The sequence below is a fragment of the Suncus etruscus genome, chromosome 9, assembly GCF_024139225.1.
Source record: "Suncus etruscus isolate mSunEtr1 chromosome 9, mSunEtr1.pri.cur, whole genome shotgun sequence".
NCBI lineage: Eukaryota > Metazoa > Chordata > Mammalia > Eulipotyphla > Soricidae > Suncus > Suncus etruscus.
This window is the reverse complement of record NC_064856.1, coordinates 27,417,542-27,434,396: the sequence shown is the minus strand read 5'-3', so window position 1 is coordinate 27,434,396 and position 16,855 is coordinate 27,417,542. Positions and strand designations below refer to the sequence as shown.

At 49.7% G+C, this 16,855-nt stretch overlaps 1 protein-coding gene across 2 annotated transcripts in view; it reads left to right on the top strand.

Moving 5' to 3' along the window:
• Window positions 1-16,855, top strand: part of CDH22 (cadherin 22) — a 74,594-nt gene that overhangs the window by 19,000 nt on the left and 38,739 nt on the right. For both annotated transcript variants that reach the window (XM_049780511.1, XM_049780512.1), the window contains exon 3: window positions 6,700-6,819. In XM_049780511.1, the coding sequence (XP_049636468.1) occupies window positions 6,700-6,819 (120 nt within the window). The remainder of the gene's footprint in view (window positions 1-6,699; window positions 6,820-16,855) is intronic.

Below are 16,855 nucleotides of genomic sequence, written 5' to 3'. Positions count from 1 at the left end.
ACTTCTAAAGATGTTTTTAATTAAAGTCCAGGAAGATCTATATGTGCAATATCTCCTTGCCTGGCAACAGCACAGGCACTCCCCAGATTCGGGGGTGGGGGCTCTAGGATAACAGGAAGATTCCATGGAGGGGGGAAGTGGTAGGAAAGCAGAACTCCTTGGCCCCAAGAGATACTTGATGGCCCAGAGAATATGGCTGGAGGAGCTCAGATCCCTAAAACTCTTCATCAGTATCACTCAACAAGTTTAAGTTTAGTCTTAGCCAGTCCTAATGCCACCCTGCAGTACCAAGGTAGGTGCCCCCTCCTGCCTTCAGGGGTCTAGCACAATGTCTACCTCTGTCGATCTTAGGTAACTAAATAAAACTGAATTTTTTTTTTTTTGGTTTTTTGGGCCACACCCATTTGACACTCAGGAGTTACTCCTGCTAGGCACTCAGAAATCGCCCCTGGCTTGGGGGGACGATATGGGACGCCGGGGGATCGAACTGCTGTCCATCCTAGGATAAGCGCTTGCAAGGCAGATGCCTTACCTCTAGCGCCATGTCTCCAGCCCCCAAAACTGAATTCTAAAGCAAGAAAATATTTGCTTTCTGCAACAGGAAAAGGGATGGTTATGCAGATTCTAAAAATACCCATGCCCCAGACAAACCAGGTGACCTGACTAGTTTGTGGGCAGTCCTGTGTCAATGCATATATTGATCTCTACTTGGGGTATTGGGCTAGTCTCAGAGCCCCCCACTCACATCGTGGTGCCTGCTTGGGGAAGTCTGTAGCTGAGATCTATGAAGGGTGGGGATGTGAAGAGTTCCAGAGCCCCTTGGCAAAGACTTTGAACAAGTGTATTTGCCACAGAGGGAAGCCCTTGCCCCATCAGGACAAAACATATTTTTTTCTCCTTGCCCTCTCCCAAATCCACCTCACCCACATGTTTCTGTGTGTATCTCTGCTCTGTTTTCACTCAACTTTAGAACTTAGTCTCCATGTTTCTCCCTCTTTCAATCACTCCCTCTCAGTCTCTGCCCCACTTTTTGTCTTTTGGATTCTCGATCTCTCTGAGCTTCAGCTGAGTCTCTAGCCTCAATTTTCCTAAGGTGCCTAAACATTTGTTTTCCCACTTTATCTCATTGACTCTATCCCTCCTTCTCCTTGTCTCTCTGGCCCATTTTCTGGTCCCATCTCTCTCAAGCCACCTTTGCAATCACTTATCTCAGAGCTTGCCCTCCCCATACCCCCCTCACCTCTATCCTGGGACTGCCTCAGCACTGAGCAGCCATTTCCCCCACCTCCTGCATTGCATCCATCTGCATTAGCTGTTCAGGCTGTGCCACAGGAAAAGGAAACGGGTCGAGGCCAGTCCAGCACTCCAGCATCCTAAGTGCTGATCACAGAGGGAGCAGGGGTGGGCTCAAGAAGGGACGGGTTTCCTGTGTAATCTGAAGATCCGCCGGGCTCTGACAAGTGGTTTTTAATTTTTAATAGAAAGCATTCTGTGCAGTGCTGGCAGCAGCAGGGGGTGGGACTCGGTTTTTATAAATGTTTGAGAAGCTAAATGGGAGCCGAGGGTTTCCCAGGCCCAGCGGGGCAGCAAAGGGAGGTAGGGAAGAAGCAGGATGGTAATTACAAACATCTTCATAATAATGACACTTGGTCACCTAGGTGGTGAACTCAGTTCTTTTCCAGAGTGCTTCATCTACTTCCTCTCATTAAGGTCTCTCCTTTTTCACTGGGGGAGGCAGGAAGGAGAAAGGGCCCCCTCTGTTCAAGAGGAGAGAAACTGAGGCAGTTTCTTACCGCATAAAGTGCCCAGGACAGACTTAGAAAGAACTGTTATAGCTGAGCTCTGAACCACAGGGCACCACCATCTCCTCCCTAAGTCAGCAGGAGCTCCCCCTCGGGGTTCTGGAGCCTCCATTTGCACCTGTACCCTTGGTTCATGCCCAGATAGGACTCAGCCAGAGACCACTTGAGTTGCATGTGTGAGATCTGGGGTTCCCACCCCAGTACTGCTCAAATAAATTAATCAGTCAACATCAGAAATACTGAGAAAAAAATCCAAGATGATGAATGTGCAACTCGCCCCCCACTTACTGGGACTCAAGGGCTGAACTCAGGACTGAGAACATGGCCCAGGGACACCTCCTGACAACACAGAGAATCCACCACATGTCTGACTTTTCTACCTCAAACACTCATACTCTTTGGTCCTCCTAGCATGGCTGAGAGGCAGAACCAGTGCCTTTCTACATTAGTGAAGATCATTGAGGAACGCAGCCAGACCCAGGAAAGGCTTGATCAAGGAAGAAGAGAAAGTGATGGGTTTGATTCCAGGAGCCTCTCTTTTAAGGTGCCCAGCTTCTCGGGAGATTTTTGCTTGGAAGGAGTCCTGATGATCTCTCCTGGCTGTCAGTCTCAGTCCACACAAGGAGACCAGGAGGGTGATATGCTGGCTTTACATCTTTCCCTTCCTAATAATGTCATCTTGGGATCATCATTGTGCCACTCTGTGACTCAATTTCTTTTGGAGTTCAAGCAGAGGTTGGAGCTGAAGCATTCATTATTAGCTTGAGATGCACTTTAGAATCATCATGGGAGCTCATAAAAATACCCTTCCTGGTCCTACACCCCAAGAGAATCCCACAGAACGGGTTTGATATGGGGCTGAGCATCGGTTTTATTTTAAAGCTCCTAAGAGATTCTAATATGCAGCCTGGTTAAAAACCACTGGTTTCTGTGCTCTCCAAGGACCAACCTTTTCCATAGCGAACATTCCATGTAGAGCCCTGGGCTCCGAGATCCTGTTTGCCCAAGAATCATCTAAAAAACCCTTCTATTTCCAGCCTAGATATAAGACATTAAAGCATCTAGCAGGACTGGAAGCACAAAGATAGATGACTCATCCCAGCTTATCTTAGGCCTGCTCCCGGTAGGCTGAGCTTGAACCCATTTTGGAGGGAGAAATACTAAACCAGTTCTTTGTCATTCTCCCACTCTTCTCTCCCTTTTCATTCTTTCATTCTTGCCTCTCTCACTCCTTTTTCCTCTTCGTTTATAAAGCAAGATGCATGTGGGCTTTGACCACCTATAATTCTTGGTTTGAATCCTGCTTCTCCCGTTTACTTCCCAGACAGGTGAATGTTGCCAGGCACTGTCCTTGGTACTGAACACAGAAATTTATTCTCACAATGATCTGTAGAGTTTGGTAGAGCCATAACTCCCATTTCTCCATTGAACAAACATTCAATGAGACAACAAAACTTTCATTACTTTCCTGCCCCCATTTCCCCTTTGTAAAGTGAGACATTTAGTAGCTAACCTCAAGACTTTGTTGTAGGGGCCGGAGGGATAGCACAGCAGTAGGATGTTTGCCTTGCACGCAGATAACCTGGGATGGACCTGGGTTCAAACCTCGACGTCCTATATGGTCCCCTGAGCCTGCCAAAAGCAATTTCTGAGCCAGGAGTAACCCTGAGTACCACTGTGTGTGGCCCAGAATAAAAAAACAAACAAACAAAAGACTGTTGTATAATTCCATGAATCAACACATATCAAGGGCTTATCCTAATATCTGTCATTCAGCATCTGTTACCATGAATAGTGATATATTGATGAATATGATTATTAATTCATGTTATCATTTTTCAACATGCCTGTTTATCTGAGAAATGGGGACAATGTAGGAGTGGAGGCTGGAGTGAGCTGGTGTCAGTTCTCAAGGGCCAAATACTGATTTTCAGGAGTTTGCTGAGCCTCATGGTATCACATTAACAATGTTAAATTGGCCATGGTGGAAGTATGTACACATGGAAATCAGTTAACCTTACGAAACAGAGTACTCCTCCTGCCCATCCATCCCTGGCGCTGTTAGCCAGCACTCAGCAGCAGTAGCAGCAGCACCATCACCATCACATGCATTTGCCTTAGAGTCAGTGTGAGAACCAAAGAGAATGAGCATGCTGGTGCATTGTGAAATGTAGCTACAGGGTGAGGGTGGGATGACAGGGGGGACGGTTCACCCCAAGTGGTTCCATAGCAGCCACACCCTGAGTGTCCTTTCTCTGCCACTTCTAGGGAACTGCTGACTTGTGGAGGTGGGGCTGTATAGGGCCCATGTGGGGAGGAGTGGGGGGAAGTGGTGAATCACTGACCCTTCACCAACCCCACGTGTCGGTATTAACTGTAATGGCTGCAATAAAGAATCCTGGATTGTGGAAATGATTCCATCAGCCCCTCGGGAGTCCCTGGGATGCAGCCAGAGGGAGAGGGAGAGGGAGAGGGACAGGAGGAGAGAGAGAAAGAGAGAGAGAGAGAGAGAGAAGGGAGAGGAAGGGAGAGAAGGGAGAGGAAGGGAGAGAAGGGAAAGAGAGAGAGAGAGAGAGAGAGAGAGAGAGAGAGAGAGAGAGGAGCTCAACCATTCAACCGTGTCTCTGGGGAGTCACTCGTCCCTGTATTGTGCCTAGGGTTGCACCGGGAGACCCTGTCTCATAACACAACCACCATCCCTCATCATGCACCCACCATGCGCATGATATGGTATGTTTCTCCTCCCATTTCTGTGTGTCTGTGAAGGAGGCATGATTGTGCCATTGTATCCAGCCATACAGCACCTCCCCAGATGTCAACAACCTACATTTAGTGAATGCTGAGCACGGGCCAGGCACTGTGCTCCGTTCTGAACATGGAAATTGGTTTGAATTCTTCAAAAGATACCTGGAATTTGGTTGCACTAAATTTACCCTCGTTTCAGAAATGAGAAAACCAGACTTAAAGAGGCAGGTGATGGGGCCCAAGGTCAAACTGCTGATAGGTGGCAGAGCCATCAATGATGGTAACCCGGGGCACCAGGCAGCAGTCATGGGGCCTGTGCTAAGTCTGACTTAAAGTGGGCATTATTGCCCATCACTCTTTCACTTGATGCCCACAGCCAGGCCTTCTGCTCTTTTCTCTGACCTGTTGTAAGAGAGGCCCCTCTACCTCTAGTTTAGGTTAGAGATGATGGGTCTAAATGACTGGTGAAGTAGGGCTGGTTTGGGTGCCTGTGCAGGGATAAGGGTTGTAGGAACACAAGCACAAACCAGTGGCTTTGTGCAGGGTCCAGTTTTGTACAGGGTCTCACTGGTGCCCAAACCTCTTCCCCAGCTTCTGCTCAGACATGGTTGATGAGCAAACTGGAACTGCCGGTGAGAAGGCGCATTGCAGGGGCCGGATTAGGGGGCTCAGGAGGGGAGGGGAAACACTGAGAGGGAAATGAGAAATGCTAAAGAGTGAAAAATAAATACATGTGTCTGTCTGGAATGATGGAGGGCCCCAGGCTGGAGGCGGGCACGGCAGGCGCGTGGCGGGCAGGCGGCAGGCTCAGCTTACAGAATTGCTGCAGTAGCACTTCAGAGCTCACTCATTAGCCAGGCAGTGAACTGGTCTTGCCTCCTGGCAGGCCGCCCTGCTGGCTGGAGGGACCCACCCAGACCCCGTAGCCCCTCACCCTCATAAGGAAACAGCCAGAAGAGAGCCTTTCTCCGACGCAGGGGATGAACCCCATCACCATCAGGTCATATCCTGAACCCCCAAGACTTAGATCTTCCACTTCGCCCTCTCCTTGCAGGAAAGGTTCCAATGGACCCCGCGATTTGCTCTGCCCTTCCGGCCTCTCCTCTCCCCTCCCTTGCCCCCTCCTCTATCCGCATGTCCCAAATCTGCTTTCGTCAAATTGAACATGATGTCAAATTAGAGCCATCTCTGGGACAGGCCGAGAGGAGTGCCTGGTTTAATGAGGCTGCGTCGAAAATCAATAACCTAATTGCCGCTGTTTGATGGACTTTTATCCAATTTATACTCTCCCCAGAAGCCTACGTGCAGAGCAAGTGTAGAGGCAGACATGGGCCTGGGGGTGGGAACTGTCTGGGGAGGGTGGGGGAGGGACGAGGGGCGGGGCGTCCCACAGTCACGTCCCATGGGGAAGCCAGGTAAGGCCATGAACTTGCCTGGATAGGAGACTCTGGGTCTCAGGGGATACTCAGGGTCTCTGGGGACACTCACTGTACTTTGGGGTAATGAGGAAAGAGCAAGAAGGCAGAAGTCTTCTGAGAAACCAAAATGGTCTAAAGTGTACAAAGACCCTGATTTGAGGTCAGCTGCTGGCTTCCAATCTCCAATTCTGTACAAGTGTCACAACCTTTTGCCCCAGTCAGCCCTGGAATGGTTCTACCCTAGCTATTGAAAGTGCATTATTGCCTCAGCCTCAAGACCAAGGACTAAGATGACACCCCACACATACACAGACACACTACCAACATCAACACCACCACACTACACCACACACACACACACACACACACACACACACACACACACACTTTGCTGAAGAGGAAATAGATTTAGAGAAGTGGCTTCCCTTGTCCTGTCTTACAATTTGGGATCACCCACAGGAAGTTAGAATCAGAAGTCAGACTTGTCCCTCTAGGAATAGCTCAGGTCAGGAAGCAGTTTGGAAGGCAATATGTGTGTGGAGAGGGGTGTCTGTGGGTGTCTGTGTGGGTGGGTATAGGTGTGTGTTTGGGGGCTGGGGAAGTCATGGTGGTAAGGGGATTGATCCCCAGCCTGCCTGGTGGTCTGCTCTTAGCTTTCCCTCAGAGTAGGGAATGGGGTGGTAGATTATAGTAGCCCTAGGTAACCCTTGTCTCGCTTGGTCCCCCGGGCCCAGGCACATCGGTGATGCAGGTGATGGCCTCAGATGCAGATGACCCCACGTATGGCAGCAGTGCTCGACTCGTGTACAGCGTGCTGGATGGCGAGCACCACTTCACTGTGGACCCCAAAACTGGTGAGAGGCCCAGCCAGAACAGAGGGGTGGGAAGGAGGCTGGTGTGGAGGCATGGCCAAAAGTGATGTGAGCAGGGGAGGGCTGGGTTGGAGGTGAGGCCACCTCCTCCTAACTTGTGCTCATCACCTTTTCAGCTTATAACACTGAGGGTAGGTGATAGTCTCTTTTTTTTTTTTTTAGGGTAGAGATGGGACAGTCCACAGGAACAGGATAGAGGCCTAGGAAAGAAGTGAGATGGGAGATGCCTGTAAGACATCGCAGAAAAGCAAGGAAGGAGCCTTGGGGACCCTGAAAGTAGTTAGAGTTCAGAATAAATAGCCTCCCCATGTCCTCAGGAGATAAACTGAGGCGAGGCAAGAGTGTTGGCAGCCTCCCTGCATTGTTTATATGGTGTCCTTTCCTGGCGAAGGGCACTTTTCAGCAGCTGTGAAAGCTTTGTTCAAAGGGAAGTTATTGAAGATCTTTTGCAAGACAGAGACTGAGACTTTCAGGGAAGATTGGCTTTGCTTCTTGCCATGCTCTCAATGTCTCCTGAATAAGAGGGAAAGGGACAGAGACAACATCAGACCCAGAATGTTCATCAAATGCCATCACGGAGCTGACAGTCCCATGGGGGCAAGAGAAAAAGCAAGAGGCAAGCGAGAACAGGGGCATTAACCATTCGGGTGCAAGGTTCTCAGGGCAGAAATCTCAGATCTGCAAAGAATAAGAAGGTGTTGGCCAGAGAAGGGCACTGCAGGCAGAGGGCACGGTGCAAGTAAGAACTGGGAGGGTAAGAGCAGTCTGATACATGAGGGGAATTGTAAGTAACCCAGGACTGGAGGAGCCCACGTGTGGAGAGAGGTTGGCTGAGAGCCTGGCAGAGGCCTGGTGTAAGTCAGACAACACATTCAGCTTTATTCTAAGGGCAGTGGACAGGGGGCAGTAATAGATTTGAGGTTGGTGCTTTTGTTTATAATTTGGTTTGGGGAGGGGTAAAGATTTCAGGCTATGAAATTATAATTATATTCTTTTAACATAATCTCTTCATTGTTTCCTGTTCTTCTCCTTGCAAATGTGATTCATATTAGAAAACATTCAAACTTTAAAGAAACACAAGGGGCTAGAAAAATAGTATAGCTTGCCTTGTACTTCGTGGACCTGGGTTTGATCCTGGTATCCCATATGGTCCCCTGAGCCTACTAGGAGTGATTCCTGAGTGCAGAGCCAGGAGTAACCTCTGAGCAGTTCCAGATGTGGCCAAAAATATTTTTAAAGAAAATGAAACTGCTTCCCATGCTCTATTTGCAATTGCAAAGGTAGAGCTTCTCACTGTATATATCCATGAGTGCTTAGACTCATGGACTTGAAAAAATATTAAGTTTTAAGGAAATATATTATCCATTTTCAAGTTCAAAGTTCAGAAAGTACAAATGGATATTTAGTGTGAATTCTTCACCCCTTCCAGTCCCTGAGCCATCGTCTGCATCCTCAAGGCAACCAATGTAATTTTCTCTATCTTTCCAGCGCTATTCTATGCATGTACAAGGAAATAGGTACATGCATTTGTTTTTTGTTTTTTTCATGCAAAAATGGTAGCTATAAGCACTCACTAGACACACTGTTTGCCTTTTTTACTTAACAATACATCTTGAAGATTATTCCATATCAGTACATAAAGAGCTTCCTCATTCTTTTTTTAACAGCTGTTATGGATACACTAAAATTTATTTCACCAGTCCCCTCTTGATGGACACTTATGCTGCTTCCAATCTTTGGCTACACTGAACAATGCTACAGTGAATAACCTCATGCATATATCAATTTGTGCTTGTGTGAGTGTATCTGCAGGATAATTTTCAGGAAGTGAATACTCTGGGTCAAAGAGTACTTGCATTTGGAATGTGGATAGATAATGCCAAAATGTAGCCGATTACACTCCCGGGAACCGCCTCAGAGTGGCTCGCTCCCCCTCCTCCTCACCAACACTGTGGGTTCATTGATGACTTTTAAGCAAGGAAGTGACATGCTCAGGTTTTCATTTTAACAAGATCCCTCGGGCTGCTGCTATGTAGCTTGGCTCAGAGGCAGGCATTGAATTCAGGGAGACATAGGAACTCAGGGCAGCCACTGGAGAACCTTGAACGACAAAAATCAAAGCCCAGTCTCCTTCCTTGCACCCACTCAGGCTTCTTAACTGCTCTATCCAGTTATGGGGCCTGAGAAGAAATAGGGTTAGGTGAGGTGCTGAGAAAGGAAAAGATTTGATGGTGTAGGAGAAGCCTTGGGCCCTAGGTGAATGTACAGGACTTGACTGAGAAGAATCTAGGGGTCTTAACTTTGAGGCCTATAATGGGAAGGGAGCACCACCTACAGGGATGTAAAGGAGGAATGTGGGTGAAGAAGATTCCCTGGGAGCAGAGGAATTAGCAAATGTGCCTCAAGCTCTAACATACAGCTCAGTTGTTTTGTTTAAACCAAATTTGACTTCAGAGCCAAACCAATAATATGAGGGATGGAACATTTGCCTTGCACACGACTGACCTGGATTCAAGCTCCAACATCTCATATAGTCCTTGAGTACCATCAGGAGTGATTCCTGAGTGCAGAGACAGGAGTAGCCTCTGCCCCCAGCATAGCCAGGTGTGGCCCCAAAACAAACAAACAAACAAATAAATAAACCAATTGGCCTTCAAGTGGGAAGTGAAGAACCATCTAGACCTTTTAACCATCTGAAATATGGGTCTGTTGTTCCTGGATCCAAGGGAAGGGAACTCTTTAAGCTTTGGTTTTCCCATGTGTACAAGAAGGGTGATAGTAACCCATCATGATTGTCACAAGGAGAAACAGAATCCATTCATTCTTCTTCTCTTTGTTGGGTGCCAGGACCCACACAAAGCTTTTATTTAAGTTAGGAATATAGAATAGAAGCATATATAGTATACAGCACTGTGGCAAGGGAAGAACCCTAAAGCAGAATTAAGAAGGGAATGGGGGGCCAAAGCTGTGGTGCAAGCGGCGGGGTGTTTGCCTTGCATGTGGCTAGCCTAAGATGGACTGCAGCTTGATCCCTGGCATCCCATATGCTCCCCCAAGCCAGGAATGATTTCTGAGCACGTAGCCAGGAGAAACCCCTGAGTGCCACCAGGTGTGGCCCAAAAAGAAACAAACAAACAAAAAGGTATGGAGAGCCAGATAGATAGTACAGTGGGTAATGTGCTGCATATCTAGTTTACCTGGATTCAGTCTCAGCACCTCATTGGGTCTCCTGAGCCTACTCAGAGCCTTCAGCACAGAGCCAAGAGTAAGCCAGGAATACTAAAGAAGGGAAGGGAAGGGAATGGAAGGGAAGGGAAGGAGGAAGAAAGGAAAGGAAAGGAAGAAGGGAAGGTACGAGGGAGGGAGGGATGGAGGGACTAGGTTGAGAGGAAAAAATAGGGACAAGCCTTTTGGGAGAGGTGACCTTGACAGGGACCTCAGTGATGTGAGACATGTGTCTCTGGAGATCTGAGCTGAGGTTTCCAGCTTTTATATGTCTGGGCCTGTGGCTTAAAACCATGGTCTAGGCAGGGTTAACTATTGCAGGATAAGGCAACTCTGATGGAACCTCCAACGGGATGATAGCAACACCAATGATAACCATCATTCAGCCTGAAGAGATGGGGCCTTTTAGAGTTGAATGTCTTTTGGTGGTGATGGTGGGGGGATCCCCCACACCCTACAGGAATAGCCAGCTATTCCTGGCTCTGTGCTCAAGGGTGACCCCTGGTGGTGCTCTGGGAATCATATATGGTGCTGGGAATTGAACCATGGTCAGCTCATGTGAGGCAAATGCCTCACCCCTGTATTATCTTTCCAGCCTCAGAGAGGATTGATTTTCTTTCAAGAAGGAGGAAGAGATAGAACAAAGAAATATGAGCATAAATAGCACAGACATTAGGGGTACATGCTGTGCGTGTGTGGGACTCTGTTCTGTCTTTAGCAGCACACACCCCACCTCCCTCCAGCACCACAGGCCCCTATGCACCTTGGTGGTGACCAGCCCTGCAGGGTCTAACATCACTGCACCCATGGATTTGGCATTGCACCATTCAGCACTGTTTTCTGAGTATCGCTGGGAAGGCCCCCAGGTTCCTTGAGTACTGCTCACCACCACCCCCTCCCAAACAAACAAAAGGGAGGCCAGGGTTGACTTAAGGAGGTGCAGGGTGAGAAGATGAAAGGACAGACTCTCAGAGATGAAATGGACGACCAGGTTCCAAGGAAGAGCACCCTAGCTCCCCTAAGCCCCAACTGCGGAGGCTCAGAGGAGGGTGGCAAGTAAGGGGAAGGGATCATGAAGCCTGAGAGGGCAAGTACAGGCCTACAGTAAACGGCCCTCAGATTTAGCAGGTGCCGATGGCATTCCTGTTCGAGGGTCTCTCAACGTCTTGAGTCTGAAATCATCCTAGTTGATGTTTCCCAGAAAGGACCAGAATTTCCCTCCCCTCGCCTCCAGCTTCTATTGCCGGAGCCGCCCTGGTGCCTTTCCCAGCCCCAGCTCCATTTCCCCAGCCAGGAATACTCCGATGGTGCGGGTCTATATTTAGCAGCTGCTGCGAGGTACAGTCTGTTCTCGCTGCGCAGATAGCAGGGAGCAGAGCCGGAACGGGGCCTGTGAGGAAGGTGTGAGGGAAGGGAGGAGGCAGGGCGCTGCGAGGCCTGGTGCCAGTGGAGGAATTAACTTGTGTGTTTTAAAGGCCAGGCCTGCCAGCGAGTCCCCCACCGGGGCGACAGGGATGGCATTTGCGGGCTAATGAGGCATCACTTGGCCCCAAGGGTCCCTTGGCAGCATTAAGGGGTGCAGTGGGGACAGCGGGGACAGCAAGGATCAGGATTGGAACCCAGCAGGGAACCAAGAGCAGACTGTAGGGTGCAAGAAAGTGGCCTGGGTCTCATAAGCAGCCCAGCCCACTGCCCACAGAACAGGATTCAGAAAGTTCAAGATAATCGGTTGCTAATTCTCAATTGGGCGAAAAGTGCTCTTTTTGGAAGGAAAGAAATCAAATTAAAGATGGGCCCTTCTATGTGTTAAATACCCACGTCAGAGTGAGGCTAGATCTGACTTCTATCCTCATGGGGCCTTTGCTCTCATTGAATACTTTTGCTGGGCCACACCCCAAGATAGCTAGATGAAAAAGGCCAACAAGGATCTCCTTCGTAGAGTTTGTTGATGGTTGTTCCTGGCTCAGGACTTGAGAAGTGAGACCTGCTATGTTCAGGGACAACATTACCCCCGCCATTTTCCAAAATGAGGGAGACCCAGAGAGGCTCAGGAACTTGCCTAAGGTCAGACAGCACGAAGGTAGTGAAAGGTAGCCTGGAAACCCCACCCCACCCCCCTAGGACTGGTTCTAAATCTCCTCCCCTTGACATAGCTTTAAGTCCACATTGGTAACATCCAGCACCCAGAAAGGAAGGGAATGCTTGAGGAACTGAACTTGCAGCTTGGAAAGGTTCCAAAAACAGCTTTCTTCTGGAAGTCACCGGGGAATTTCACCACTACCATCCCCACAGTGTAGCCACTTCTAGGAACTCCCAGCTTCAGGGTGCTGATGTAGGAGGGTGGCACCACGCAACAACAAAACAACAAATGCCAACATCCGCTGGCTGGCCTGAGTCCAGAGCCTTTTCCCTCCTCCCATTAAGAGGCGGAGTCTCTTTCCCCAACTCGTAAATCTGGGCGGACCTAGCAACTCGATTGCGCCAATCAAATGCGACAGAAGGACATTATGCAAATTTCAGGTTAGCCTCCTAGAGACCCCTGAAGTTTTACTACTCCAGTCCTGGCGCTTGGTCCTTCTCCAGACTTGGGTTACAGTTTGTGCGACAAGAGCCAGTATCAACAGCGGGCAGGCCAGACTGGCCAGCTGGTGTGCAGGATGCTGTGATGGGTCTGGGAATCTGCAACCCAGGGGAACTGGACGCCAGAGATTGCCATGTTCAATCAACTCTTTCTCTCTCTCTCTCTCTCTCTCTCTCTCTCTCTCTCTCTCTCTCTCTCTCTCTCTCTCTCTCTCTCTCTCTCTCACTCTCTCTCTGCTTCTCTCTCTCCCTCCCTCCCTCTCTCTCTCCCTCTCTCTCTCCCTCCTTCTCTCTCTCTCCCTCCTTCTCTCTCTCTCCTCTCTCTCTCCTCCCTCTCTCACTCTCCCTCTCTCCCTCCCTCTCTCTCTCCTCTCTCTCTCCCTCTCTCTCTCCCTCCCTCTCTCTCTCTCTCCTCTCTCTCTCCTCCCTCTCTCACTCTCCCTCTCTCCCTCCCTCTCTCTCTCTCCTCTCTCTCTCTCCCTCTCTCTCTCTCCCTCTTTCTCTCCCCCCCCCTCTCTCTCCTGAGCAAGGGGTCCCCAGACAACAGGACTCAAAACAACTCAAAACAATCTATTGCTTGTCACAGCTCTGATGGTTTGGATGGGCCTTTTGTTCACTGGATCGCTTATATGGCAGTCAGGCTGGCAGGCTGACTTAGATGGAACAGCTGGCAGGGCCAGGCCACTTTCTCTTGGACAGTCAAGCTGCATTTCTCTGCAACACAGTGGTCTCGGGATTTCAGAAGGGTAGGCCCCAGCACACAAGGGCTTATCAGGTCCTTGGTTTTTGTCCCATTTGCTGATGTCCCATGACCTCCCGCCCTGTCACCTTCAGCTGTGCTGGGAGTTCCTGGGGCAGGGTGCGTGGCTGCAGAACCTCAGAGGACTCACCTCTACAGGACCCACATGGCCCCTGCTAACACACTCTCTATAAGGCTTTGTGGCCATTTCTCTGGTAAGAAGAGCCTAGTGCCCTGTCCCTCAAAGCTGGAAGTGACAGGGGCAGCAAGCTGGACAGTCCTGTTAGCAGGTTCCTCCCACAAGCAGATTTCATCCCTGCTCCAAATTCCGCTCAGAGTGGGGGTCACTGAGCTCAGCAGCCCCAAATCCCATCAGCAATCTGTTGGTTCAGCGAGAGCAATATGTGAAACTCAGCCCAAAGTGAATGCCTGGCTGCCAGTTCCCCTCCTACCATTAAATGGGCTCACCTAGCACCCCCCCCCCCACTCTTGTGGTTACTTCCCTGACAGTCCAGCTCTGTCCTAGCCCTGCTCTGGGGAAGATGTTTGCTTTCTGCCTGGCCTGCTCCTTACCTACAGTCTCTTCCCTCCCTCTTTCCACTCTCTCTCTCTCTCTCTCTCTCTCTCTCTCTCTCTCTCTCTCTCTCTCTCTCTCTCTCTCTCTCTCCCTCTCCCTCCCTCTCTCTCTCTCTCCCTCTCCCTCCCTCTCCCTCCCTCTCCTTCCCCCCCCTCTCGCTAACACACACAGAGTTTCTCTCCTTCCTGGCTATGTCTTTCTCTCTGACTGACTTAGCTGTTTCCCTTTTTCTTTCTCTTTCTGCTTCCTTAGGCCTCTCTCCTCTCTCCTCTTCTCTCCCATGTCTCCCTTCCTCTCTTTCTGTGTCTTTTCCCTTGTCTCTTTCTTGCCTGATTCTGTCTCTCTCTCTGTCTCTTACATCTTTTTTGTTTTTGTGTGGGGGCTATACCCAGCAATGCAGGGTTTACTCTTGGCTCTGTGTTCAGGAATTATTCCTAGCAGTGTTTGGGGGACCAAAAGGGAAGTCTAGGATCAAACCCGGGCTACAGCCTACTGCTGTACTATCACTCTAGCCAATCTCCTAGAACAGGGGTCTCAAACTTGAGGCCTGCAGGCCATTTGTGGCCCTCTGTACAACATTTTGTGGCCCGCGGCCGGCCTTCAAATATCGCAGTATTTGCGATTATTCGCTTACCAAATAATCGCAATAAAAATCGCATCAGTAAGAAAAAAAATCGCATTAAACATTCGCATACCCCGAGCAGTTCCGTCCAGGGTATGCAAATGTTTAATGCGATTTTTTATTGCGAATATTCGGTAAGCGAATAATCACGAATACTTTGCGCCTAGCGCAGGCTTCATTTCCGCTGCTCCTGCTCCTGCTCCTGCCCCTGTCCCTTTTCTTTTTTTTTTTTTTTTTTTTTTGTGAAATTCCTTTTGCGGCCCTGCCTCACCCCGACTTTGCCTCCTGTGGCCCCCAGGTAAATTGAGTTTGAGACCCCTGTCCTAGAATTAATGTGCAGTGGGTACAGGGAATGGGTCAAGCTGGGAACTGTTGCATGGTCGGCAACAGTAATTTGGCCATGCCAAAAGGTGAGAGAGGGCCACATCGTGATGTCCTGGGCTTTGCCATAATACCTAGTGATGAGTAAGTCAGGGACCCCTCACCTATATTACAGTCTCACAGAGTCCCTTGGAGCCAGGACTCTGGTCTAGGTACCTACTGAACTGTGCCTTGGTGCTGACTATGGGTACAGCTTTGTACTTGACCTTTGCTTTTGTTGTACCTCCACCTCCTCCTCTGTAAAATGGAGCCATCATAGGCCTCTTCTCGGGGACTTGAGTGGACCTGAGGAGTTGGCCCCCCTGAGAACATTCAGCTGGGGGTGCTGGAGACACTGTCCATGCTGAGTGTGGTTCTCAAGCTCATTTTTGCCTCAGACACTCTTAAGTGGTGTTGCCTCCCAGGGTCACTTGACAGCATGTGATAATATTCTTGGCACTGGGCATGGGAGGAGAGGGCACTGCTTGTGATGCCTGTGAGTAGTACCAGCCTGTCCAAAATGCCAGCGGGCAGTCCTGTTCTTTGGGGAGGTGTTCTGAACTGCCCCATGTTACAGATCAGGAAGTAGATGTGCAGAGAGGGTAGTTTATTCAGATCACAGGACTCCAAAGGGGCGATCTGGGATTCACCCCATGTTTATCTGCCTCTGGGGACTTCTGGACTGGAAAAGTCAGTGCCTGAACAGAGGTAGAGATGGAGGGTGAAAAAGGGTCTTTTGAGATGGAAGGTGTCTGATTGGGGCAGGCTTTGGTTAGAGATGGCTCATTCCATATCTCCCTCTAAACCCATGAAAGCTAAAGCCCTTCCTAGGAGCCTCCCCACCCCCTGCCTTACAGCCTTTCCTCATGGTCCATTGCTTTTAGTGGAGTCTGGGGGGCTATTTGGGGACCTCAGAAGTTGGAGACTGCGTTTTATGGGGCGCATCATGGGGCTGCTGGTGCGTAACTCCACCTGGCACTCAGGTCTTGGACACCACCTGTCACCACCTGGTACTCGGCAGGTTGGAATGGGGGGGTGCCTCTGAAATGCCTCCTGAACTCCCCCACCCCCCTGATCTCCCACTGGCAGGGAGACCAGAAACTCAGCTTTCCCTGGCTAAGAATTCATCTAGGGCCACCCACCCCCAATTCCTGGCAACCCTCCCCCTCTTACATTCTCAGTTTGAAGGGTTGTCTGATCAGAAATTAGCTAGTGCCCAGGCACCAGGAAGACTGGGAGAAGAGAGGCAGCAATGACTGAATCAGAGCCAAGTGTTTATCTGTGGGTGTGAGGCCCTGTGAGTGGGCACCATGGATGGGGCCTGGTGTGTGCTGTGAGTGTGAAAAGTGGATGGGTGTGTGCTGAGTGTATGTCTCCAAGAGTGAGGCTCCATGTGAGCATGAAGGTGAGCAGCAGCCAGCTGGCTGGGCTTAACATGGGTGTTAATAGTTTCTTGACTGTCCCTAAATGGAGTAACACTCTCAGACAAACAGACACAGGCCAGGCGCCTATATACATGAGCACTAGGGAGACTCAAAGTGGGAGGGTTTCTCAGAGACCACGCCATCACTATCTTTTCAGTCATGCAAGCTGACAAGATCCCCCATTGATGCTTCTGCATGTGAAGATGTATGCACTTATGTGTGCGTTTAAAGTATATGTGTATGACTTTGAAAGTGGGGTGTAGGGCCCGGAGAGATAGCACAGCGGTGTTTGCCTTGCAAGCAGCTGATCCAGGACCTAAAGGTGGTTGGTTCGAATTCCGGTGTCCCATATGGTCCCCCGTGCCTGCCAGGAGCTATTTCTGAGCAGACAGCCAGGAGTAACCCCTGAGCACTGCCGGGTGTGGCCCAAAAACCAAAAAAAAAGAAAGGAAAGGAAGGAAGGAAGAAAGAGAGAGAGAGAGAAAGAAAGA